This window comes from Achroia grisella, unplaced genomic scaffold (assembly GCF_030625045.1).
Source record: "Achroia grisella isolate CSIRO2021 unplaced genomic scaffold, CSIRO_AGI_Agris_v1 utg782, whole genome shotgun sequence".
Taxonomy (NCBI): domain Eukaryota; kingdom Metazoa; phylum Arthropoda; class Insecta; order Lepidoptera; family Pyralidae; genus Achroia; species Achroia grisella.
This window is the reverse complement of record NW_026713022.1, coordinates 769,217-795,472: the sequence shown is the minus strand read 5'-3', so window position 1 is coordinate 795,472 and position 26,256 is coordinate 769,217. Positions and strand designations below refer to the sequence as shown.

The following is a 26,256-nucleotide window of genomic DNA, read 5'->3' as shown; positions in this document are numbered from 1 at the left end:
CCTGACTTTTTTCGCAAAGCATTAAATAATATAACGCAATAAATGAGGACAAACAAAAAATAATACATTGTTTTAGATATTGTTTCATAAATTTATATAATAATAATTATTCAAATTCTGTTACGAACAGCACGATATAGATATCAAGTTGTACTACGAGGAAACGTAGACAAATGACAAGCAAATATGAATTGCAAACATTGTCTAATTTTGTTGTGGTGCGTGACTTAAAGACTATTGCGTTGAAAAGTTTAATATAACAATACTATAAATTTGTCTTCAAAAATAAATATTTATAGTAAATTAAAATTTTGTTAATAGTCTAATAATCATTTCATTAGTCAAGACTTAAGATTACCAAGTTTGAATATTTTGTTTGAATTTTCCATCTTTCTTATGGTCTGCTTAGTTAACGGTTAGATGCTGTTTTATAAAAACTTAATTGGTACCTATACATGTTGGCATAAAAGTAAATAAGTATACATATTAATTTTAATTAAATTACTATACGTTACTCTACTCTACGTTCTGTACTCATTCGACATACTCGTGAACAGGTGGGGACTGTGTGGTCGTGTGGACTGATCTGTTCAGGTTACGGTAAAAATCCAATTGCAATTGCTGGTGGTCACTACATTCTCTCTAATTTAATCTATTTTTTCTATAATCTAACATATAATCTAAATATAACAAGCTCATTTGAACAGAATAAGCTTGAGATTCTTCTGTTTTTCTCACGAAAGCATTCCGAAATCACGATAGATTTGACATATCATATGCCTCTTATATACCTACATGAAAAAAGATATTTTGATTTTATTTGTACCTACTGCATATCGCTTTTATGTTTTGAAACAGATCACAAGTTTAAAAATTTTTTTTCACTCCTAGTTAGAAAGAGATAAAATATTTCATATTTTATATAGTCTGTATATATTTGGTCAAAAATACCTGTACATACTCGTATGTAGGTATACAAATGTAAATAGATATTAGGTATATGTAATGTTAAACAATTATGTACTTACCATTACTAAAGTTTAATTGCTTTACAGGGAGTCTATTACTATCATTATGAATTAATTAGAAAGGCAATTTTATCACATTAAATACTTCTTTGTTAAAATCGTGATTAGTTTTTGTTGAGTGCCGCAGGACCTTGTATTATTAATGTGAAAATCATTGTCAGTTTACTCTAGAATCAAATGAAAAACACTCGTAGTGAATTCAATTATATGTCTTATTCAGTTAATAGTTTTTTGTGCATTCAGTTAATTATAGAAAGTTCATGACTGTAAAACTAGACCCGGTTGTTAGAAGCATCGTTGTCGCCAATATCGCGGTAATGCATTGCATGCAACGCTTGTAAAAGACAATTTTTATATCAATGATATGGAAAAAAATTGTGTAGTGTATGTAGAAAGTTGCCTGCATGGGGGTACCTCTGTTCCATCTATTTCAGAAGCCAAGCAGCTTGCTTTGTAAGCTTTGTTTTGGTTGTGGTAAGATGAAGCAGTGAAATTACATGATAAGAGGTATGAAATCTTTATCCTCAAGAATAACAATGCATAAACAATATCACGTCACATGATAACGTGGTGTATTTTGTTCTTGTATATAGCTGACAGTGACCATACCATCATGTAGTCCATCAGCTTGTTTACCACTCCAATTACATAAAAAAATCCTAAAGTATGATAATGCAATGTGAAAAAACATATTATAAATAATAGAGTCTATATTGTCATCGGGGCTAATTAGAGCTTTTGGCTTTTCTCGGCCCAACAATGGCGGTCGGCCTCGTAGTGGCAGGAAACCGGTGAAATGATCAATCAACCGTCCGTCTCGACCTCGGCAAACATTTCCGGATGGAATTTGGCCGAAATGTCTTTTGTCATTTAGTCGATTAGTTGAGCCATTGATTTATACATCATGATTCTGAGACCGATTTATTCATCACAAGCGTCAAGTTGTGAATTACAGTTTTCAAATTACACGTATAGTAGTTAACCTTTGAGTTCAAATAGATACAAAAGATGTACAGTGTTATTTAATAGAATGTAGTGATGATATTTTCTACCTACTAATGGTTGTTTATGGTAATAATGGTAATAGCCAGGCTATCTACTAATTCGTAGCGTAACAGGGAATGCATGCTCTGTTCTCTGTAGTGCTGTCCTCTGATACTCAACTTAACTGGACTATTAAAAAAATCCACACTCAATATACGAAATACTATGAAGCAGATACATATTTTGATTTTTGACGACCTCGGTGGTCTAGCGGTCTAGTCTACCGCTTTACGACCGATGGTCGCGGGTTCGATTCCTCGCACGGCACAAACATTTGTATTCATGAGTATGATTGTTTGTATCGGTCTGGGTATTTTCTATGTATAATATGTATGTATTTACGAAAAAAAAAATATCTATGTATTTGTATCAGTTGTCTAGGACCCATAACACAAGCTTTAGCTAGCTTAACTTGGGTCTAGATGGCGCTGTGTGAATTGTCCTGAGATTATTATTATTATTATTATTATATATACATCGTCGCGTCCAAATATGTTATTTACCTGTATAGCACAGAAGTACTTAATAGTGAAATATTATCTATATGTAAAGCCTGGCATTAACGAGATATTCAATTGGATACCAACCAAATATATATTTTTTTACAAGTAACAATTTAAAAATTGGTTTATTTTGATGTACATTTTCCATTTTTTTTTTTGTATTTAGAAGTTATGTATTTTTAAGTTCACTCGAGACAATAAAGATGTGACTTAAGTATTAAAAAATAAAAACTTTTGCAAGTCAACGTACTTCTTATTAAATAACATGTGACTTATAATTCACAATTATTACGATAATAGTAATTTTAGTCTGTTCGCGCCAAAATTATAATTATAGAATTTGAATTTGTATGATAGTGGTGCCATCTGTCGAAAATAACCTGTATTAATAATCCTATGCTGAATGATAGGTAGTAAAATAGCAGCTAAGTTGTAGGTACAACTTAATTAAAGAATACTAGATGGCGCTAGCAACACGAAACTGACTATCTAAACGAATTATTATTTTACATAAACTACATTATATACCTAATTGTACAGTTGTAATGTTTTTAAGAAAATCTTTTTATACGCTTCTTCTTAAAAGTATAGGGTCAGCATAGCTTTTATTTACCAGAAGTACCTAATGATATACTAGCAACCTACACATGATTCGCATGGGATCAAAATTTATTTAACTTTTAAACTGTTGTTAGATTTTAGTAAGTAAAAACTGCTTCGCAAATAATACATTATTTTAGAAGAAAATTGATTACAATAAAAAAGATTGTAGTGAGTTAACCTTAAAAGATAGACATATGTTGTCCTGGACTATTTTTTAACATTTAAAGGAGAACAATTCTGTCATACTTATTTTTTGCGTAACCACAGATGAGAGAACATTATCTACCGTAACTAACCGTTCATGAAGCACACGCAGCGGGAGTACTTAAAATTCACATATTTTGTTATTTTTTTAATTGCTGCTACGATACCCTATATATATATTAATATATACTATATATGTGCACAATATATATAACCTATTATAGTCTAATATTATATAGTCCTCAAGGATATTTTACATTTCTGAGAGTCAAAGTGTGCACGACGCACCTCTTTGTATATTATTTATGTATTTTGTCTATTATTTTATATAGAAAAATATATATTGTCATTGTCAATTAATTCTGTTAATTATTATTATACTTTTGTACATAATATTATATTATTGCTTCCTAAAACCCGTGTTTGCATAATTATATTTACCAGCCCCATATATATACAGTCCTTCGTTCACATTTTTGGTCCTTCTCCCATAATTTATTAACAAATTTCTAAATTTTAAATTCACAATTTTATAAATATGGAAACACGGTCGGGTCGTAAACTAGGATCGGCAATCCCTCGTACGGCAAAAGCGTTGTCATTACCGGCAGAGGAAACGCAATCTGATGCCCGCGCCACGGCGCTGGTGTCGACCGTACCACCGATCGCGGTTAGTACTCACAGTACATCGGCCTGCAGCCGCTCATCTGCCACGGTACGTGCTAAAAAACTTGCAGCTCAAACACAGCATGCACACCGCCTTGCACAAATTGAAATGGAGGCGGCAGAAGCTCGTCGTGCTAAGTTGGAGGCGGCGAGGAAGTAATACGAAGCAGAAATTGAAGCAATCAGTTCCCGGGGCAGCCGATCTGGTAGTCGTGCTAGTGTTCATCGTAGCTGCTCGGAAGTTGTGGACAAATGGTTAGATAACAATAATTATCCTATTTCGTCTCAATTTCTTAATAATCCGCAGATTCCTACGGTAAACACACATCCCCCTACTGTCACCTTAGTTGAACCGATCGCTGCCTTAGTATCGGCAGTAGATAAGTTGACAGATAAAATTACCGCTCCGAAAGGGATTAATATAAAACTTCCTCATTATGATGGAAAGTCCCCTACGGAATGGCTTTCTTTTAAACGTGTGTTTCAGGACACACAGTCTGGTTATTCACCAACAGAGAACTTAGCTCGTCTGAGCTACGCATTACGAGGTATCGCGCGAGAGTGATAGAGATATTCAGTGGATTACGTATACAGTTGTAAATATAATTTATTTCGTTCCGATTGCAGTTGCACGTTACACACAAACTGTTACTTAGCAACAATACTTATTTTAAATGTGATGGATTATACTTTTTCTACTTCAATCAATGTGCCTAATACGGTCCCTTAATCCATTACATTTAAGACATTCCACATCTCGACATTTAAATAACATACATAATATAAAACAATATACAGAAGAGTAAACAATAGAACTACTAGCAAAAAACATATCCAAAATTAAATCTGTTAAAATACTAACAATTTCTGTTGGACCTATACCGCCCCCTTAACAGAATAATTTTGTAATATTTGAGTCACAACTACCTTTAACTTCGGACCTGATACACATTTCGTCAAGATATCTGCTATCATTTTTTCGGTCGGTAAGTATTTAATTATAATGTTATTATTAGCCACTGCCTCTCTAACGAAATGATATTTTATATCTATGTGTTTAGTCCTATTGTGATTCATTTTATTTGCAGCTATTTTATGCGCAGATTGATTATCATTATAAATCAAAACTGGCTTACTACTTCTCTTAAGTAAACTGTTAAGTATATTATTTAAATATACAGCCTCCTTTGAGGCTTGACACAGAGCTACGTATTCTGCTTCGGTTGAGGAGAGTGATACGCATTGTTGTTTTCGGCTTTCCCACGATATAATATTTGTGCCTAATTTGAAAATAAAACCTGTAAAAGATTTTTTGTCATAAGACCCACCCCAATCCGCATCTGCATAGCCATAAAAATTAACATCTTTCGATTTTCTAAAAGAAAGACAATGATTCAATGTCCCCTTTAAATAGCGTAAAACACGTTTAGCACAATTGAAATGTAATTCATTATAACAGGAATTAAATTGAGATAATAAACTAACAACATGTGCTATGTCTGGTCTAGTATTTACAGCTAAATAATTAAGACATCCTATTAAATTTTGATATGGCAAGTCGCATTCCGAATATGATGCTTTTTCTAATTTAAGACCTAGCTCCATTGGGGTTTTAACTGGTTTACAGTCAGTCATCCCGAAGTCGTTCAAGACATTTGTTATATATTGTTCTTGATCGAGATATAAGACACCATTTTCTCTCCTCAGCCGCATACCTAAAATATGCCTAGCAGGACCTAAATCTTTAATTTTAAATTTATTCAGTAGCCCCTCTTTCAGTTTCTGTTTTTCGTTTTCACAATTACCAAAAACAAAAATATCGTCCACATAAATTACAACAATTAACTTTTTATCACCATCTAACAGTTTTTGATATAAACATGGCTCTATTTTAGATTGTTCGAAACCTAAATTCAACATTTCCCTATCTAACTCATTAAACCAAGCATTCGAAGCTTGTTTCAGACCATAAAGTGATCTTTGCAACTTACATACTTTTGATTCTTGACCTTTAACAAACGCCCCCTCGGGCTGATGCATGTAAATATTTTCTTTTAATTTCCCATATAGAAATGCAGTAGTAACGTCCCATTGATCAATAAACCAATCGTATTCAGCAGCTAATGAGAATAGTAACCTTAAAGTTGAACTTCTTACTACTGGTGAATAGGTTTCATTATAATCTATGCCACGTACCTGTGTGTAGCCCTTGACAACTAATCTAGCTTTATATTTACTTATTTTACCATCACTATCTCTCTTGATTTTGAATACCCATTTGCATTGAATAGCCTTCTTATCAGGTGGAAGGTCTACTAGCTTCCACGTCTGATTTTCTTCTAGTGATCGCAATTCATCATCAATTGCTTTCTGCCATAAATCACGATCAGATCTCGCTAATGCTTGCTTTATTGTTAATGGATCGCCATCAATTTCTGCAATAGCATTACAATGGTAATAATTTACAGGTCTACGTTCTCGAAGAGGGTATCTCCTCTCGGGTTCCACAGGATCAGCTTCGATTTCAGCTTCTGAAGTCTCCAAAATCTCACTGTTGACAGGTTCATTAAACCCATTTTTCACCTCCTCCAAATTTATAGGAACCACTGTGCTTTTCATTTCATCAGAAACGTTATCGCCAGGAAAAATATTTTCTAAAAATTTGACGTCTCTCGCAATTTTTACATTGCTTGTCTTTGGATCGATTAGTCGGTATCCTTTTGTTGTTGTGGAATAACCAACAAAGATCAAAGCTTCCGTCTTTGTATCAAGTTTTTGTCTCTTTTGTTTGCCAACCAAAAACTTTTAAATGACTTACATCAATTTTTCTTCCTGTCCATAGTTCCTCTGGTACAGCATTGGTAATAGCTTTTGTAGGACTTCTGTTCTTTAAATATGTTACGGTGTTCACTGCCTCTGCCCAAAATTTCTTACTGAGATTTGCTTCATAAAGCAATGTTCTCACCTTCTCCATGATGGATCTGTTTGCTCTTTCAGCTACACCATTTTGTTCAGGTGTATATGGTACGGTGGTCTGATGTTGTATACCTGAGGACTTCAAAAATTTGTCAAAAACACGATTACAATACTCTGAACCATTGTCAGATCTTAGACATTTAATAGATTTGTTTGTTTGTTTCTCTACTTCTGCCTTGTATTCGCGAAATTTAGCAAATGTTTGATTTTTATTTCTCAAAAAATATACATGTGTCTTTCTTGAAAAATCGTCAATAAATAATAACATGTACCTGCATCCGCTTAGAGAATTTGTTTCAATTGGGCCACAGAGATCAGTGTGCACTATTTCCAAGATATCCGTAGCTCTCGTACCTTGATTTTTAAAGGGACTTTTGCATGACTTTCCATTAATACAAGGTACACATGGTTCACTTAAATTTGTCGATTTTAAATTCATACCAGTTACTAATCCATTCAATTTGTACATATTTTTTCTACTTAGGTGAGCCAAACGTTTATGCCAAAGATTTGAAATTAATTTATTTGACAATGTCAAGTTGACTATCGGTTTTTCTTTTATTTCATATATTCCGCCAACTTCTTGACAAACCGCAATAATTTTATTTTCTTTCTTAATGCTGCAACCTTCTTGGTTTAAATTAATTTCAAAATTATTTTTTATGAGTTTGCTTGCCGAGACTAAGTTCATGGACAAATCGGGAACGTGTAAAACATCTTCTAAATTCAATTTAGATGTTCCATTTGTATATAGTTCGACATTTCCTTTTCCCTGTACTGGTAATTCTTGACCATTCGCTACTTTCACTTTTAAGTCACTTTTTTGACTTTTGTAATTCGATATCTTATTTTTATCGTGCGTCATATGATTAGAACAGCCACTGTCCAGATACCAATTTTTCGAATTAGTTTCTCCCATGTTCAGACAAACTAACCCAGAGACATTCTTAGTATATTGCTTTGTCTCTTTGCATTCTGATGCCTTGTGTCCTGGTTTGTGACACTTGAAACACTTAAAAGTCATCTGCTTACGATCGGTTGGTTTTTTATATGATCCCGCAGATTTTCGTGCTTTATTTACAGATAGAGCTTGTACTTCACTTGAGTTTCCTTCCGACTGTCTATTCGATTCCTGTAGCAGTTTGGTTTTTATTTGCTCAAGAGTAATTGTTTTCTCACAATTATCCACAGCCATTATGAGCGGGTTATATTCCGCAGTCAAACCACTTAACATGATGGAAATAATCCAATCATCTGATATTTCTGCATCAATATCAGCTAACTGCTGTGATAAGTATATTATTTGCGATATATACTTATTCATAGAGTCGAAATTTTCAAGTTTGCATTGCCAAAGCTGTCGCTGTAACGTGATGCGTCTTCCCCAACCTTTATCCTCAAATGCTCTGCAGAGTCTCAACCATACTTCTCTAGCAGTCTTCGCATTATATACATGAGTAAAACATGAGGAATCTAATAATAAACAAATCGTAGTACGGGCTTTACGGTCGTCATCTTTGAATTTGTCATCAAAGTGTTCCAACTCTATTATCTTCCATAAATCCTTATTTTCAAGATAATTACGTACTTGAAATTTCCAGTTGGGAAAGTCCGAAGCACCCTTGAGTTTCATGATACCGTACATTCCATGACTCGACGTATCGTCATCTGCCATTTTCAGAATTTTGATTTGTTTTCACCACTATATTCTAGAATTCACTAAATTATATTTACTTTAGTGCTAGTCCATAACCTGATAGAGATATTCAGTGGATTACGTATACAGTTGTAAATATAATTTATTTCGTTCCGATTGCAGTTGCACGTTACACACAAACTGTTACTTAGCAACAATACTTATTTTAAATGTGATGGATTATACTGCGCTATATGCTCGAGGTTCGATTTGGACGACCAGATTTAATTATATTACAAGAACTTTATTCAGTGAGATCGTTGCCGAGGTTAGGTAACGATAAAGATCTATTAACATTTGCTAGTAAAGTTCGTAATTGTGTAGAGACTCTACGCTTATTAGATGGCGGTGACTATATAAAATCACCTGAATTATTTAATACATTATTATTAAAACTACCTATTGTGTTAAAAAGTAGATGGTATGATTTTGCTATTTCTCATGAATATAGTGGTCAAAACAAGCTAGAAATGCTCGCTGAATTTTTATGTCGTGAGGTTGAGATTCAGGCTAAATTTGGTGTCACGGATTACTTTAGTTTTAACACAACTTCCAATATTGACAGGCATAAAAAACCGGAACGTGTAAATGCCGCAGAAATATATGATTTGCTGGAGCAGTCATCACAAACATCCGAGACGGGTTTCTGTATAGAAACATCTTTTACAACGGCTGAAAATTCATTAAAAAATTCATCAAAACAAATTTGTACATATTGTAAAGGATTTCACGCATTAGTCAATTGTAATAAGTTTTTGGCATTGACAGTTCATAATAAATGGCATTTCGTTAAAGAAAATAAATTATGCCAGAAATGTTTAAAAAGAGGTTCACATAATTATAATACTTGTCGTACTAAAGGACTTTGCAATAAAGCCGGTTGCACACATAAACATCACAAGTTACTTCATAATCCAAATTTTATTAATTCAGCAGCTAATATACAGGTATCTGAAGAGTCAAGTCGGCCAATGTCACATGCAGGTAATGGTAATGCAGAGCAGTCTCCGTCGGAATTGGTATCACAGACGTCTTCTGTTAGTACCACTACTTCTTGTAAGCCATTACTTAAGATTGTCGCTGTCACAGTATCTGGTCCCGCGGGTTCTGTTGATACTTTCGCGTTACTGGATGACGGATCCACGGCTACCTTCATTGACTCAGAAATTACCTCTCAGATTGGAGTAACAGGTACAGTAGAACAAATTGAACTGCAGTGTGTTGGTGGCTTATCAAAACAGTCGCAAGTCGAGTATGTTGACTTTCAAATAAAAGGAAAGAGATCTGCTGATTCCTTTGTCATCAAACAAGCTAGATCTATTAGTAACCTCGGACTGGCGAATCGAAATGTCAATAAGAGTGATGTTCTTGCAATTCCATATTTGTTAGATATAGCTGACGAATTATGTTATAATGCCAAACCTACCATTATAATCGGTATAGATAATTGGAATTTGTCTGTTCCCATGGCAGTAAGACAGGGAACTAGTTCTCAACCTGTTGCCATTCTTACGGTACTAGGGTGGGTTCTTTTCGGGTTTGTAGCGAATAGAACAAATACTGTTCATTTTGTAAATAATGTATGTGATTACGATTTAGGTAGTGACAAGTTACGAGTTGTCAATAATGCAGTTGCCAAATTAGGAGTTAGTTCAAATAAGTTACCTTTGCGTGAACCAGATCTCTTGAAATCTTTTCTTAATATTGTAAATCGTTTTCACGAGGAGAGTGTCATAATTAACGATGACATTAAAGCAATATATCCTCATGTTAAAATCCACAACGTATATTGTGATGCGCAACGTTTTACTTGGAGAGACAGTTCTAAAGAACCATTGAAAACATATCTTATGTCTTCAATGATATATGGCGCTGCATCGAGTCCGTTCACGGATTTGTTAATTAATAATAAATCTCGTTATCAGTTTCCTAGAGTCACACACGTCATCTTTCATGATCATTATATAGACAACTACATTACGAGTAGGTATAGAGACTGTTGAGAGATTTACTCGTTTACTAGCTGTTATTCATACATATTGGGAGGTTAATTTTGAGATATTTGATGAACCAAGCGTGCTGTCACTGATATCAAAGTATTTGTGCTTTAATCAATCATTAGATGAGTTTCATGTAGAAGTAGTTAGCGCACCAGTACATGCACTTGGTTTATTATGACTCTCAGGGACGAGTTTATTGACTGACACTACTTATCTTCATTACTTTAATAGAACTATTTGAACTAAAATTAAAGTACATAGCTGCATTAATGCCAACGTTCATCAATTTTTCACATTTACATTTGTCACTCATCTGTGCCAGAACATTTTAGTTGATAGTTTACAACATTAATTATAACCGCAATTGCGTTTTTTATATTGCGACTGCGTAGTTTATGTTTACAATTTATACTTTTAAAATACTTGATATATCTAAATTAATTAAATTAAATTATTGTATTTTCTGTTGTTTATAGATATTTTTATTATTGTAACGGCACTAGCTTCGCGCGTTAACGTCTTATATTTGAAATACCCTGATGGTTGAAGATTTAAATATATTTGAGATAGACGTCATATTCAATATTCAAGAAGATGCTTTTAGTAATAAGATTGCTTGTGTTGCTGACCACTGGCTTCATAAACCTCAAAGTTAACTGTATTATCTCCACAGAATGGTCCTGACAAACTACACTGCTCGTATGGTATTTGTCTTAGATGTCAGCGACGAAGTCAAGTTTCCTCTTGTTTTAGATAGAGAACATATTAGTACATACAGATGGTTCTCCGAGTTATGAAGGTGAGAGAGCGATAAGGAACTCCAAAGGTAGAGATCATTACATTAGCGGAGGTGGACAGCCTTATCAACAGATTCTTGTCCATGCACTTTTTTGAAGGAGTTTTTTTGTCAGTCCGACTGAGATTGCGATTTCATTTCACACGGTAACTGGAGGATTGCAGTATGCTTAAGCTTGGAGTTGATGGGTGAGAGAGTGCTTCCCAAGACTATTATCTCGTCATTCAAACTCAAACTCAGATTGAACTACCACTATTGGAGACATTCTTATAATAGCCGATGGAAACTTTCCCCGAGGTAGATGGCCCGATGACGTGTGGTTACTTTTTCTCTGAAGAATTGGCTGATGTTCAAACAAGGATGTTCAAGCAGTTGAAGAAACACTAAAACGTTCTTTAAATAAGTTAGTGCCGATAGTGATGTCATAGTTCGTACTTCATATAATTTTTCTTTATGTATAATGAATTACCCAGATTCATTTAATTTTCTTTTAGTATTATTGTTTTGTCATTGTTCCAGTATGAAAGCTGAATTTAGTTTAGTTCACTAAATTGAAGACTCTTGTTTTTTTTTGATCTTTAGACTATGTGCACGACGCACCTCTTTGTATATTATTTATGTATTTTGTCTATTATTTTATATAGAAAAATATATATTGTCATTGTCAATTCTTGTTCTGTTAATTATTATTATACTTTTGTACATAATATTATATTATTGCTTCCTAAAACCCGTGTTTGCATAATTATATTTACCAGCCCCATATATATACAGTCCTTCGTTCACATTTTAAAATTCACATATTTTGTTATTTTTTTAATTGCTGCTACGATACCCTATATATATATATATATATATATATATATATATATATATATATTAATATATACTATATATGTGCACAATATATATAACCTATTATAGTCTAATATTATATAGTCCTCAAGGATATTTTACATTTCTGAGAGTCAAAGAATTTTTTAAATGGGATCACCAAAACCGTAAATAACCCCGAACATACAAACTTTACCGCTTCCTAATATTAATACAAAGGTATAGATATAAGTATATCTACTTGCTATATTTTGTACGTACATTACGTACTTTATCAGAAATTACTTCATAATAGAGTATAAGTTTAAAATATTTAAGTTAATTTAAAAATATACTGACACAGAAATATCTTTATATTTATAATAAATGTATCACTTTTATAATTTTTAATAAAATAAGATGTTTGCTGTTATAAGCTATACAAAGTTACAACTTCATAGCCTTTCGACAAATCATACGAAATATGTATAACATTTGTTTTATAATTATGATTATATAACACATATTATTTAGTATTTCATTTTGAAAATTGACTAATTATCCAAAGAAAAATATATAATTCAAAACTCAAAAATCCATTATTCATGTAGGACATTTTAGCCGCTTATAAACGTCAAATTTTTTAAATATTTTTTTTACATAGAGTAGATACATATACCTATATAGAATAGATAATAGCTGTATTATGTGTAATGACCCATAAATAGTATTTTAAAATAAATTATCATTATTATCATTAATATCCGGATTGCTAATTACACACAAACGCCTTTAATGCTGAGATATCAGATGACGCATGACAATAAATATGCAGCAAGTACTAAGCTACAAGAATTAGTGTACTGTCAGTACTAGAAAATGTTGGTTTGTTTATTAATTTCGCAAGTGATATAATTTATAAATAATTAGCATCATGTACTTAGTACAAACTATTCACTATATACTGTGGTGAATCACCATTGTTGTTTATATTTCCATGTACTCTGTAATTCGAAACTCGACCAGGCCCCTCCAATGTGCAGCCGGAAGTATAATGTGGCAACATATAAGACGTATAACCAATTCTTTATCTTAAATTTGCAGATTCCGGCCGCGCCTTCACTTCTTCTGTAGTTCTTCCCATTAATTAAAAATTAAACATTAACAAATTCTTCCACAAATAACAGAGTCTCGTCACCTGTATCAAATAACAAGATCGAACCACCTAAATAACTTAAAAAAACTATTACCATTTGTCATACTAGAGGTATAGTTTGTACAAAGTTGTCTGTGTGGTGTACTGCTATTTTCACAGGAGTTTCGTTGCCGCAAATCATTGGCGAAAGCTGGAGCTTAATTTTTTGAAAGATTATGAGGGATCGTAATCCTTCAAAAAAAAAGAAGACTAACTATATAACCTAATTAAAAATGTTACCATTCCTTATACATGTAAAATTGAATGTCCTCTTATTGTGACCTATATAATTTTTTTCTGAATGTAACTGGAATAGTAAACATGCTGACGGCCCACCTGGCAATCATCGCATAAACGTTTACTCGAATAGTGCCAGACACATTACAGCACCATGTGACGGAAGTAGTATTAGATTAGTCCTGCGTGGTCACTCCGGAAAACTAAAATATGTACACATCTACCACCTAAATTCACATGAAACCACCAAAGAAATTGTGGGGAGACATTGGCACGTGGTCAGATTATACGACAGCCTGTCTACGTGATCGCAGTGATTGATTAATTAGGCAGGTATCTAATCAAATATCCTCGGATTATGAGGTACATTTCATGATTTGATCAAGAAAAATAAAAAATAAGTAATAATTTAGTCATAAGGTTGACGCATTTGAATAAAAGGAAACAAGTGACTTTAACTTATCATTTACCATTATAATTAGTAGCAAGTTACTAGTTACTGACAGCATAGGTACATACGTATTATTCATAAATGTACGTCATAGGGCTATGTGGCTGGAAGAAAACAGGGGAAACTGGGTATATCACACTTATGCAAAAGAAGGAAAATTTCGAATTAAACCTTATACCTAGCCGTGTAAAAGGCATATTATGATAGGAAGAATACTTGTGGAATCCTCTTTTTGTGGGAGAGACAAAACATAGTCTAATTTAATAATTTCTTAGCTAGTATCTTCGACTCCGGTTCCTTTTTTTAGATAGGACGTAAGCTCTGTCCTTCTTCGTGATACCTACCTTCACAAAGACTCTCTAGAAAGACATTGAATGAATATGCATTAACTTATTATTTAAGGTGCATTAAGGTTACTTCTTGTCGGTTAATATTAAAATTTCGCTGCTTCTTTTGTTCCTGATTTAGCTGAAATGCGTTACCTAGACCTCACAAATTAAATAACCTTGAGCGTCTTCAAAGTATTGGTAACAGGTTGATTATTTCGGTCGCAGTTCAATTCTGACTCATTTAAACTGTAAAGGATATTAAGAATGTTAAGGCGCCTTCGCCGTGATTGATATATTCTTTCTAGTCTTTTCCATTTTTTTCAATCCCACTACTCATCACCACCTTAAAGAAATATTCTTATTTTTCGGTGAGTTATACATAGTGCTACGAATATAAACTTCCGTTTTAAAACCTCTTCCCATACATCCTCATTCTGTAATAAAACTGTAAGTATATCAGTATTAGCCGTTTGTCTGTGGAACTCACACCTATCCGTTCTACCCGTTTTCAAGTAGGTACTCTATTAAATCTCATTATCACTCCCAAGTAAACAAGTCTTATTCACTCATACTTCATTACACTTACATTACACTTTTATGTATTGTATATCAATATATAATACGTATGGCAACATATGTATTAATATATAAACTGTATTTTATGTACGAGTGTGTCAATTATTATTATTTATATTTAATATTACTACACCTTTTTTATCTAGTCCAATTTTGCGTTACCTTCAAGTTTCTGTTTTCTCTCCTCTACCCAAAAGTTGACTGGAAGTGGCATCAGAGTATTAATACCTACCACTGCGCTGACTGCCATGCGACATCCATAAGCAGTATTTCGATAGAGACATAACAACAAAATTTCAGTGTAGAGAATCAAAACAACTGAGTTTTCATGGACCACAGGCATCACAACATGGATGTTGGTGGTCCTGGCCGTGTAGATAAATAGATAGGGTTGCTACTTTCTACTACAAGTAAAAGGAGTGGTTACCCAATGGATATCCAGTTTTTTTGCTTTACAATTTAATAAAAAAAACATATTTGGGTTAGTTTTATGTACGTAGGTTTTATAGATGTAATTCATATTTTTACTGTCCATTTGAGTATTCTTGAAGCAAATTAAGTTAGACGATGGCAGAGCCAAGTTTGATGTTACAATGTATATATGTAAACTACAAAGTATAACATTGGTTAGTGCAGTTTTTTTATGTTTTTAAGCGACGATTACATAATAGACACTATTTGAAACATCTTTTATAGCTGCTTATAACTCAGTGGCTATATAAATAAGAAGATATATATATAGATATATATATATAGGATATCCCGTTTTCGAAAACAAAAATCAAGTCTGAGAAATTGTAAAAGGATTACTTCTACTATTACTTTATAAAGCCACAGAGTTAGTAAACTGTTCTTAACTACCATTTACACGTTACCTATTACTGTACTTTGCTATTACAATACTTTATTGATCATATCTGATATTTAAAATTAAAAGTTTTTGTCAATATCTCCTGTATTATTTTAGAAACTTCTTATGAAGCAAAGCCGCGGTGTCATCTGTGTGTTTTTTCGCTTACTTCTTCTAAACTACGCAACTGCTTTTAATAGTGTTCACTATGATCTTAAGATTTTCTTCCCTAAGATTATTAATTGTAATAAATACAGAACCTTTATCATTTACACTGTATACCCGTACAAAGCTGCGTTAAGTCACTGGTAGATATTGTTAGAATGAATCAAATTGTTCATGGTAGGGGTTGACTGAAATAGGAATTTTGTTGCTCCTTCACTATCGAAACTATCTGACCTGGTGGCGTTAAAAACAAGGTCGAATAGGGGTGGATTTAATAAACAACATCGACCCAGTTAGATAGGAACCCCGGCGCCGCTCTCCCTGTTCTCGGTGTGGCGACCATCATTACATAGCACCACATAGACTTAGATACGAGTAGATATAGATAGACGACGCGAATACCAGTCATTTACCTACGAAATAGATCTTAAACGTGTTGAGTTCATATTCTGGCTGACGTAAAAAAAATATGTGTCAGTTTGTATTTAATAACGTATATAGCCTCGGACGAAAAAATAAAATGTCTGATACAATCTTTAACTTTACCTCAATTTGGGTTTCTAAACTTGAACATTATAGTATTTTGATCTATATTTGTAGGTGCTCTTACAGTATCCAAAAATATCATATTTGTACGAGGATCATTGTACGGTTAGCATCCTTGATAATTGAACATCAATGTCAGAATTTTTATCGATTCGAGCCTTCACAGGCTTCACGATGTTACCACTGGTATTATTTTGTTGATGTTGTTTGGTAAGGTAGCTAGAATACTTTTAGAAAATATTATAGTGGAAATGTAATTAATAGAAACTATAATATGAATAAATATAAAAATAAAGATAATTAAGAATCGAATGGACTTGAATCTGTTTCTGATTACAATGATAAAGATACGTATGGCGTTATACCGGTAACGATGTTTTCGATAACATACAAAATGTTCCGTGAAAATGGTGTATATCTAAGCGAATATCCATAAACTTGACTTCGGAATACGAGTGTAGGAAGACCAAATGGGTATCGATTGAGTCGCGACACAACACGAAACTTTTATCTAATAATTTCTTATTTTATTAGTTGCAAAACAACAATTTCAAGACATTGATGTTTCCTATTCTCCTGCGCTCAATAGATTTTATGTTTCCTTATAATTTCTTTACTGTACTTTAGTATCTAGTATTAGCTTTATACACGAATAGTGGTGCCCCGCGGTTGTACTCCAGTTTAAAAGAAATTGCAACGGCGCTTGATCCAGTGCGTCATATTGTTCTCCCACGTTATATCATTCGTTTTTGTTTAGAATGAATTCTGACTATTGGACGATGTTTTAACATTGTAGCATAATTATAAACTAGATATAGGACATGTATTACTTTCGTCTAGCATTAAACTGGAAAATAATAAAGTAAAATTTTCTAAATTAAACATTAAGCCTTCAAACAAGCGGACCCTTCTTATCTATATTTATATCTGGGTGTGAAATAAATGATTAGAATGATTAAATTATCTTATCATTATAAATATTATCAAAATATCTCAGATGATGATATAGGGAAACTAAAGTCTTTTACTAATCGAATTAAACTAGGTACTTAGGTACTTCCTAAGTCGGTACCTAATGATAAACGATTGTTACTACAGTCGTGTCATATGGGTTAGCGGTTTTATGTCATCTAGATAGAAGTTGTATATTTTCATATTATGTTTATTTTCATATTGTTTACCATTAAATCCAATCAATTAAATTACAATCTTCTTTACGAGGTACAGAATTACATTCCGCTAGCTATATAGGTCAGGTAGTAATACTAAATAACAGTTATTCCAAACTCGGTGTGCAAATCCGAGTTACACTTTACCAGTTTTTACATTTGCAAGTAAATAAGTTTGTTACAATATTATTTCACTACCGGGTCTTTTACTTTAAAGTAGTCCTAAACTTTGAAATTTGACTGTGTTCCACACAGTATATACATTGTACAAAATGCATTAAAAACTACTTTATATAGTATGTAAAAAAATTAACTGATATGATAAACGATCTGACTGAGGGTAACGGTGTTATCCGTTTAATATATAAAAAAATTAACGAATATTACGTCGTCATGTGCCACCAGTGATATCCTTCTCATGCGGTGCCATACCTGAGGACTTACGGGGATCTTGAATTTCTATTTTGTTGGTTCACTGTGTTCTGGATTTAGCTCTCTCGTCAAGTAATGTTTTTGGTCATAAAATAAATATTCTTCTTAATGTATAAGTATATACTTCAAAGATGACCATGACATTACATTTATCTATTGTAAAAAGCTAAGACTAAAAACTTAAAAAGTATCGTGTTGACCGTGCAGAAAATGGAACAACTGCCATACCTCATCCTTCACTCTAAAACACAGTTTACAAAGCAAGCTGCTTATCGGCTGGAATAAATGACACAGATTGACCCACGTAAATTACTTTCAGGTTTGTCTAGATAATTAGGGTCGATATTTAATAAACCAGTAACGTGGTAAAGAATTTTTAAAATAACACCAAAATCACAAAAATAAATTTTCAACGGAACAAACAAGATAAGATATAGAAAGCTAACGGAAATTTTATATAAAGTCTTATCGAAAAAAAATATTATTAGTGTCATAATGAGTAGGATATTTTTGTATTGATTTTTTTTTACTGTAATTGGAATTCAAAAACAGTCTACTTACATCCGAACGAACTTTATCAATCAAATTACATCAATCCAATTGAAATATGTGTTCTAGAAGGTTAAACTAGTAGTTAGATGGAAAAAATCTCAAGGATAATATTTTTGGTAATACTTACGAATTTTATGTTTTCGTAATTGATGTCTAAATACATATGTATTACAACTGCAAAAAAACTGACGTTATAGTTCTTTTATAGGGCAAAATATGGATATAAAAAAACACAGATTGAAATCGAATGATGTAAAAAAACAATTTCCAAAATAAAAAAAAAATTATAGATGAACAGTTATAAAAAATATGACGAACACAAGGGGCCTTATGAATAAATGAGTTTGATTTTATACCACACTGGAAATATTTTTTATTGTTTCAAGGATGTATAAAACAAAGCAATGAATTAATGGTACTTAAGACATATGATTGGAAGTAGATCTATGAGAATGGTGTCTGCAAAGATTTTATTAATTCTTCTATTTATCTCAATTTGTCAAACTAAATGAGCTAATTTTATTAATTGTTTTTTTTTAAATTCTAATTTATTAAAATAAGTGAGAACATTAGCTCATTTACTTTTGTAACACACCAATAAAATATTAGTATCAAAAATATAGTATGAAATACACCTGATATAATTATTCATTAGTCAATTAGTAAGTGGTTACGCACAAATTTTATTTAGAATTTAAATAAAATTTGTTAATTTTTATTAACTTAATTAAAAGTTTCAGTATTCATTCCAACATTTTATTTTAGCCTTAGTTTAACCTTTAGCAGAAAATAAGAATTTTTGTCATTAGTTTATTTCGCAGAAGATACAAACATATAGGCATTGCGGTTATAAAATCATTTTCAGTGAGTTACTGAAAATAATTTTATAACCGCAATATACGCGTATTTGTTTTCGTCTAATTAATCACGCCTTCGTCGGAACGGCGTGACTACATGACGGAAACTCATGAAATTTCCTCGTTATACCATAAATAATAAATATAACATCACAGCTAGTATCCTTGATGGTATCCCAATAAACTGTGGACAACGTGATGATCGCAGCACTTAACATGGCTACATTTTAATCGGTATGTTTGAATCCAACATGGTAGGTGTGAGCCTGTTACCTATTCAATTAATTTTAGGTATTAATTTACCCGGTATAGTCGGTTTTAATTTAGGGATAATATGTAGTAGTAGTGGAGGATGGTAGAATGATAAAGAAAACAGGTTATTCGCGTTCGTGTCGTATTAACATTTAAGTAATAAACGTCGATCTTAATGCTCCACCGCTAAGCATATAAATTATGAATGAATCATCATCGGATAGAATACCGCTCTCGTCATTACTAACGGTTTAAACTGCTACTTATATATATAGTTTATAAAACTTTCAATATTATTAGAGGGCATACGAAATGTTGGTATATAAGAAATGGTATGTGAAAAAAGCATTTGTAAAATTGACCTAAGCTTTTATTTTGTGGAGCAATATATTTACGTTATAGATATATATTTTTTATAAAAATACATAACATATGTACATAGAGAACAAACATATTAACACTCATGAATACGAATGTTGAATCGTGCGAGAATAGAAGCGCTCCGTTCGTCCGTCGAGGTAAATTAAAATTAAGAAAAGGATTTTTTCAAATTAATTACATCCCGGCAACAATGACTAAATAAAGCAAATTAGCATGAAAAACTCTAGTATAAAATAGTTAACCGCTAACTTTGTGCAAAACTGATTGCGTGTATTTTTTATGTCTGTCTCGCCATTTTGAGCCTCCAGATCGGTGTCCAGTCCAGTTAAACGGGGATCGAAATTACTACGGCCTGAGTCAAGGTTCGAACCCCTAGCGGCGTCCTCGGACTAAAGTCTGTCATTAGGCAAGAGTTGGCCTCCAACCGCACCATAAGTCTTTCCGCGGCTAATACACAATAGTGTATTATGTTCTCGTCCCCTATTGCGCAGTGAAGCTGTAAAGGCCATGGAGCTGTGCCCAATAGTGTTAGATTAATCCAAAAAAATAGGCCACCAAGCAGTTTTTTTCTGCTGTCTTTTTCCAAGCTATGTTTTGGTTGAATGGTCTATATACATAGGGCAATTACAGAGCACACACGCATGACATTTTACTAGAATGGGCCGTCAAGCTTAGTCGCCATTTCAACTATATAAAAAAAAGTTGTGTAATTTCCCTTTAGTGTGCATAAATGGTTTATGCTAATATTACAAATAATAATAGTCCTTATTAAGTTTATAATTAAGATATATATAATGTATAATTTAGTACTGCAAACTGCTACGATAATATAGTAAAAGATATATACATAGGTATGTAATGTAAAAATTATTACTTTCAATAATGTCTTTTAAATTTCGTATCTACATATTCGAAAACAATATTATAGAAAATTATGGATTTTAGGGAGCTGTTCAACAAAACCTAATAAAATCAATTGCAAGTTTTTTTTCACGTTTAACAGGCTATCTATAACACCATCCTGGGAAATCATACTCCGAAAATGTGTCGATAAAATATGAGTTATGATGAACGTTATTTCTGGTGCCTATATTATTTAAGACTATAAGAGTATCAGAAATTACTTGATTAAAAACCATATTGAAAGTATAGACAACACTTAAGATGCCACGAATAGGCTTCTATTCGGTATACGGCCTACAAATACGTATGTTATAATTGGACCCAGTTAAGTGAATTATGCTATTATTGTCTCAGCCCGGAAGACGTTTATGAATTATGCTATATACTAGAGATAATTTATAGAATCTATAATATTATTATAGAGACATCTTTGAAATATAAGTGACTAGATAAGAATAGTCTATTTCTTATCTAGTCACATACGTTCCATGTGTGTAAACTTATATACTGCATTGGTTTGTTATTAAATTGTAAATTAATAATTTACATGTTCACTAGGTATTAAATAAGAGTTCCAGGGGGAAGGCGATTGTTAGTGATGTGCACTTATGACCCCATTACTAGTACCATGTACTATAATGTACCATGTCAGGTGACTTCCAGTTCCCCCTGGAAACCATCGTGGTAACTTCCTGGTGAAATTGTCACGATGGGCTAACTGACCTGACCTCATGTTCATCTTATCATTCTCCACTGGTGCCCCGCCAGCGTAAACCGTTACCGCAGGCGGGTGCACCATTCCATTATCATCTATAAAAAAAATAGGAGTTCCAAATTAAGGTAGAGGTGTAATGTAGGTGGTATAATAGTTTTATTATAATAGGGTAGTTACGTTCCTTTTGTTTAAATCCGGGGAACCACATATTTCTGTACTTGATTTGTTCGTAACTGTAGTATCTACTTTCTTTTTCTTTTAAAATTTACCTTATCTATACTATGTAGATGTAGGTACACATCTACATAGTATACTTACATATAAAAAAACAATATTTTATGTTTTTTTTTTATTTATATCCAACATAAATGGTGACTGTCAAGTTAATGCATAGTTACCCAATATTGTTTTGTCCCAATATTGATTTGTCAGTCAGCATTTTATATGAAATCTAATTGTAAACATTATTTTCAGAAAAATGTTTGTACAAAAGGGCGGAGTTCAGTGTTCAGTAATAGTGACGTCATATCGTCTGATCGGTACTACACGAATAACAGAGCTATAAATAAGTAGTAGTAGTTATAGTTAGCCCACAAATAAATCCTGACAACAGCGTTTATTGTGTTGTCTTATAGAAGAAATTGTAATAAATTTATTTATTTTATTATTACGGTATCATTTCAAATGATTGGTAATTAATTTTTAAGCGACTATTATACGTATATACTTACTAGCTGGCTTCGCAAATGTTGTTTTTACCATATAAATTAAAATCGCTTTTAAAAAATTAGGGAAGTGGCTAGAAAAACGAAATTTTAAGGTTATTTTTCGATGCGAAATCGTAATAAAATAAATCTATATTATGTCAAAATTTTTTAAAAAAATATTTAGGAGTGGACAACCCTTAGGGGTGTCAAAACTTAGCAGTATAAAAAATAGATAATGGCCGATTTTCAGACCTACTAAATATGCATATAAAATTCCATAAAAATTGGTCAATCTGTTTCGGTATGGTAACTAACATTGTGACATGAGAATTTTATATATAAGATATAAACATTTCTTTAAAGCCCAATTTACACTCAGCCCGAGTAGGCAGGGAAGTGAGCAGCGCGAGTGTGTAAACACGATACTTCCCATGCCATTGGCACTGTCTTTCGCACTGCCCGGCGCTCCCTCAATTGTCCGTTTTTCGTTTTGTTCCGTTGTCCGTTTGTGGGCAAGTCAAAGGACTGGCAGTGCGAGTGGCAGCGGTGTTTACATTCAGCCCTCTCGCTCAATTGTCGCCCGGCAATATTTCTGGCAGCGCGAGTGGCAGGTGAAGCGGCTGAATGTAAACGTAGCATTTTACGGGAATAGACAAACAACTTGTAGAAATATCGAATTAACTTATTTTTCCATTGTTTTATTCATATTTATAACATATTTTGTTGTTTAGTGCGTCTAATCTTAACGTTAAGATTATTAACTATTATATTTACATTAAAAAAAAAATGTACACATGAAAAATCGAAGTTTAAACGCTCCACATTCGATTCTCTTTAAAATTCTCACAATGATTCAGTGATGTGCACGATTTGACCGATTATTATTTATCATTGATAAAAATAGAAGTAGTAGAATTTAAAATTTGTTTATCAGTCTATTAATAAATTTGCGAATATGAATAAGAGTTCAGCAACAAGTTGATATAAAGCTTTAACTGTTCGGAACCTTTTTCAGTTTAGAGTGGTTTTTAAGAACTACATGTATGCCAAATTGCATAATAATTGAAAGGCGCCAAGAGGCAGATGGGCAAACAATTTCACTTTACAGTAGTGCAGTTTCCCAAAGCTAGATTTTTTGGCTGGAATTACATCAATACAATAATTCGACGAATGCCTGATTAACAAATCTTTATTAATTAATTAAAAAATTAATACGAAACGTCAAAAGATGAATATTTAAACAAGGCAAGTATCATTATATTTAAGACAGTACGAAAATTGACTCCTAACAATATCAATAATACGATGAAAAAACATCTCTCGATGTTTATTTGTGGTATGAAATTAATATTACCTATTTTTAGGTTCATATTTATTTACAGACGCCACATTCCCATATATCAACGATGTCCTTGAGAAGACAGGTTGTTTACCAAATAACCAGTTTTCGTGCCACAAACATAAAGCCTTATTTTTATTATACAAATACCTTTCATTTAATTTAGTATATAAACTTTGTGGTCGTTTCTAATGTATAATCATTCTTCAATCTTCTCCTATTTTTTTGCTTAGTTACTTAGTTGATTGTACCTCGTTTGTATGTAAGCATTATCATCTGTTGTAGTAGTCATAGAATCATAGTAGATATATATATGCACATAGTTCATCTAAATATTATCCATATCATGCTGAAAATAATAAGACCGTTGTTATTATAATATAAAAAGGCGTACTATTTTTATATATCTATCTGTATATAGTACTTTATAAATCAAATCAGGAATTCCTGTTCCAGATACTAATTAGCGATACCAGATTAACTATAAATTATCGACTTCGTCCATTTTATTGAGATAAAAGCTAGCCTATATTATTTATATATATATATATATTATTTATATATATATATATATATAAATATCCCCTTGGGCACTTTGTGGCTCAGACGTGCCGTATAGGTAGTTTTTTGTTGATCCTTTTTCACTTGTTGATCCGGAGGCCTTTTGTTGATCTAATGCCAGATGACCATATGTAAATGTTGCTCCGTTTTGAGCCACAACTGTCACGACGAGTAATAATAATAATTAAGTGATTTATACACGATTTTATACAAATCCACCTTTTTGGCATACGAGCAGTTCTTGATCCAATTCAAACGGGCCAATCAGGGTGCAGCATTTGCCAAGGGCTTCCTCATTGGCACGTTTGGGCTACTACATTATGGCTACAGTAACTTAATAATGTCTAGCTAGTATTTCAAGAATAATAGTCTATCTAATCTAAATATTTATAGAAATCAGTCTGGAGTAACGTGACTCCAGATCAAACCTCAATACTTGTTATTTTTTGGACGGGAATCTTTTCTTTTGTAACAACGTTACTGAGCGAATAAAGAGAAGACGCAACGGCGGATCCAGGGGGGAGCGTCATGGAGGTCATGGGAGTCATGGGGGCGTCATGACTCTCCCCCCCCCCCCCCCCTTAGCCCAGAACTTAGGTAGACCACTAATTGAACTAAAAAATAATGAAACAGCAAATTTTTTTGCACGATCGGAGTGTTGGTGCAGTAGTATTAATTATAATTAAACATTGTTACTTAAAACATAACAGTTAAAGTACTATAACACTAAAAGCAAAATAGGTATTTTCAAAATACTTTTTCAAAATAAATTACCCTTTGAGTTTTTGTCCAAACCTCAGATATTTTATTTATTTTAGGTATATCAATCAATACATAGTATAGCATAGTACAGTCTGTCTGTCTGTCTGTTTGTTCCGGCTAATCTCTGAAATAGCTGGACCGATTTTGACGGGACTTTTTTTGGCAAGTAGCTGATGTAATAAGGAGTAACTTACGCTACTGTTATTTTAGAAAAATAAAATAAAATTTCACGCGGACGAAGTCGCTGGGGCCAGCTAGTCTATAGATATACCGAGATTTAATGTTTAAGTTGCTATTATGTTATTGACAAAATTTTACTGTAATGTTTACTACATGCATATGAATATATATAAGGTACATATACCAAAATAACTATTTTTATAATTTTAGTCTGTCTGTCTGTCGGTCTGTTTGTTCCGGCTAATCTCTGAAATGGCTGGACCGATTTTGACGGTACTTTTTTTGGCAGGTAGCTGATTTATAAGGAGTAACTTAGGTTACTTTTATTTTAGAAAAATAAAGTTAAATTCCACGCGGACGAAGTCGCGGGAACACCTTGTTTTTAATAAAAACATCTTTTTTGTGGTACTTGAGAATGTTGAAGCCTGTTGTTTGTAATATTGAAATAACCGTTTTTTACTACTTGCATATGAATATAAATACGGTACATACACCAAAATAACATATTTTACAATTTTTGTCTGTCTGTCTGTTTGTTCCGGCTAATCTCTGAAATGGCTGGACTGATTTTGACGGGACTTTTTTTGGCAGGTAGCTGATGTAATAAGGAGTAACTTAGGCTACTTTTATTTTAGAAAAATAAAGTTAAAAACCACGTGGACGAAGTCGCGGGAACAGCTAGTGTATAATATATTAGAGATACCTACGTGTTTTTTTATTGATGACTAGCTGTACACGGGATTTCGTCCGTGTTGAATTTAACTTTAT

General features: G+C 32.7%; 1 protein-coding gene across 1 annotated transcript; it reads left to right on the top strand.

Annotated features, from left to right (window-relative positions):
* The first annotated feature begins 4,008 nt into the window (after window positions 1–4,008).
* LOC131851373 (uncharacterized) lies at window positions 4,009–11,061 on the top strand. Its single transcript, XM_059201866.1, has 2 exons — window positions 4,009–4,303; window positions 9,657–11,061. Exons 1-2 carry the CDS (start codon window positions 4,009–4,011, stop codon window positions 10,721–10,723), a joined length of 1,362 nt encoding a protein of 453 aa, XP_059057849.1. The 3' UTR covers window positions 10,724–11,061.
* Window positions 11,062–26,256: the final 15,195 nt, after the last annotated feature.

What these genes read in the sequence shown, in the direction of transcription:
- LOC131851373 (XM_059201866.1), top strand. Translation starts at nt 4,009, where the DNA reads ATGCCCGCGCCACGGCGCTGGTGTCGACCGTACCACCGATCGCGGTTA. An exon ending in TCGGAAGTTGTGGACAAATG is followed by an intron (nt 4,304 to 9,656) that starts GTTAGATAACAA and finishes TTAATTCAGCAG; the next exon opens with CTAATATACAGGTATCTGAA.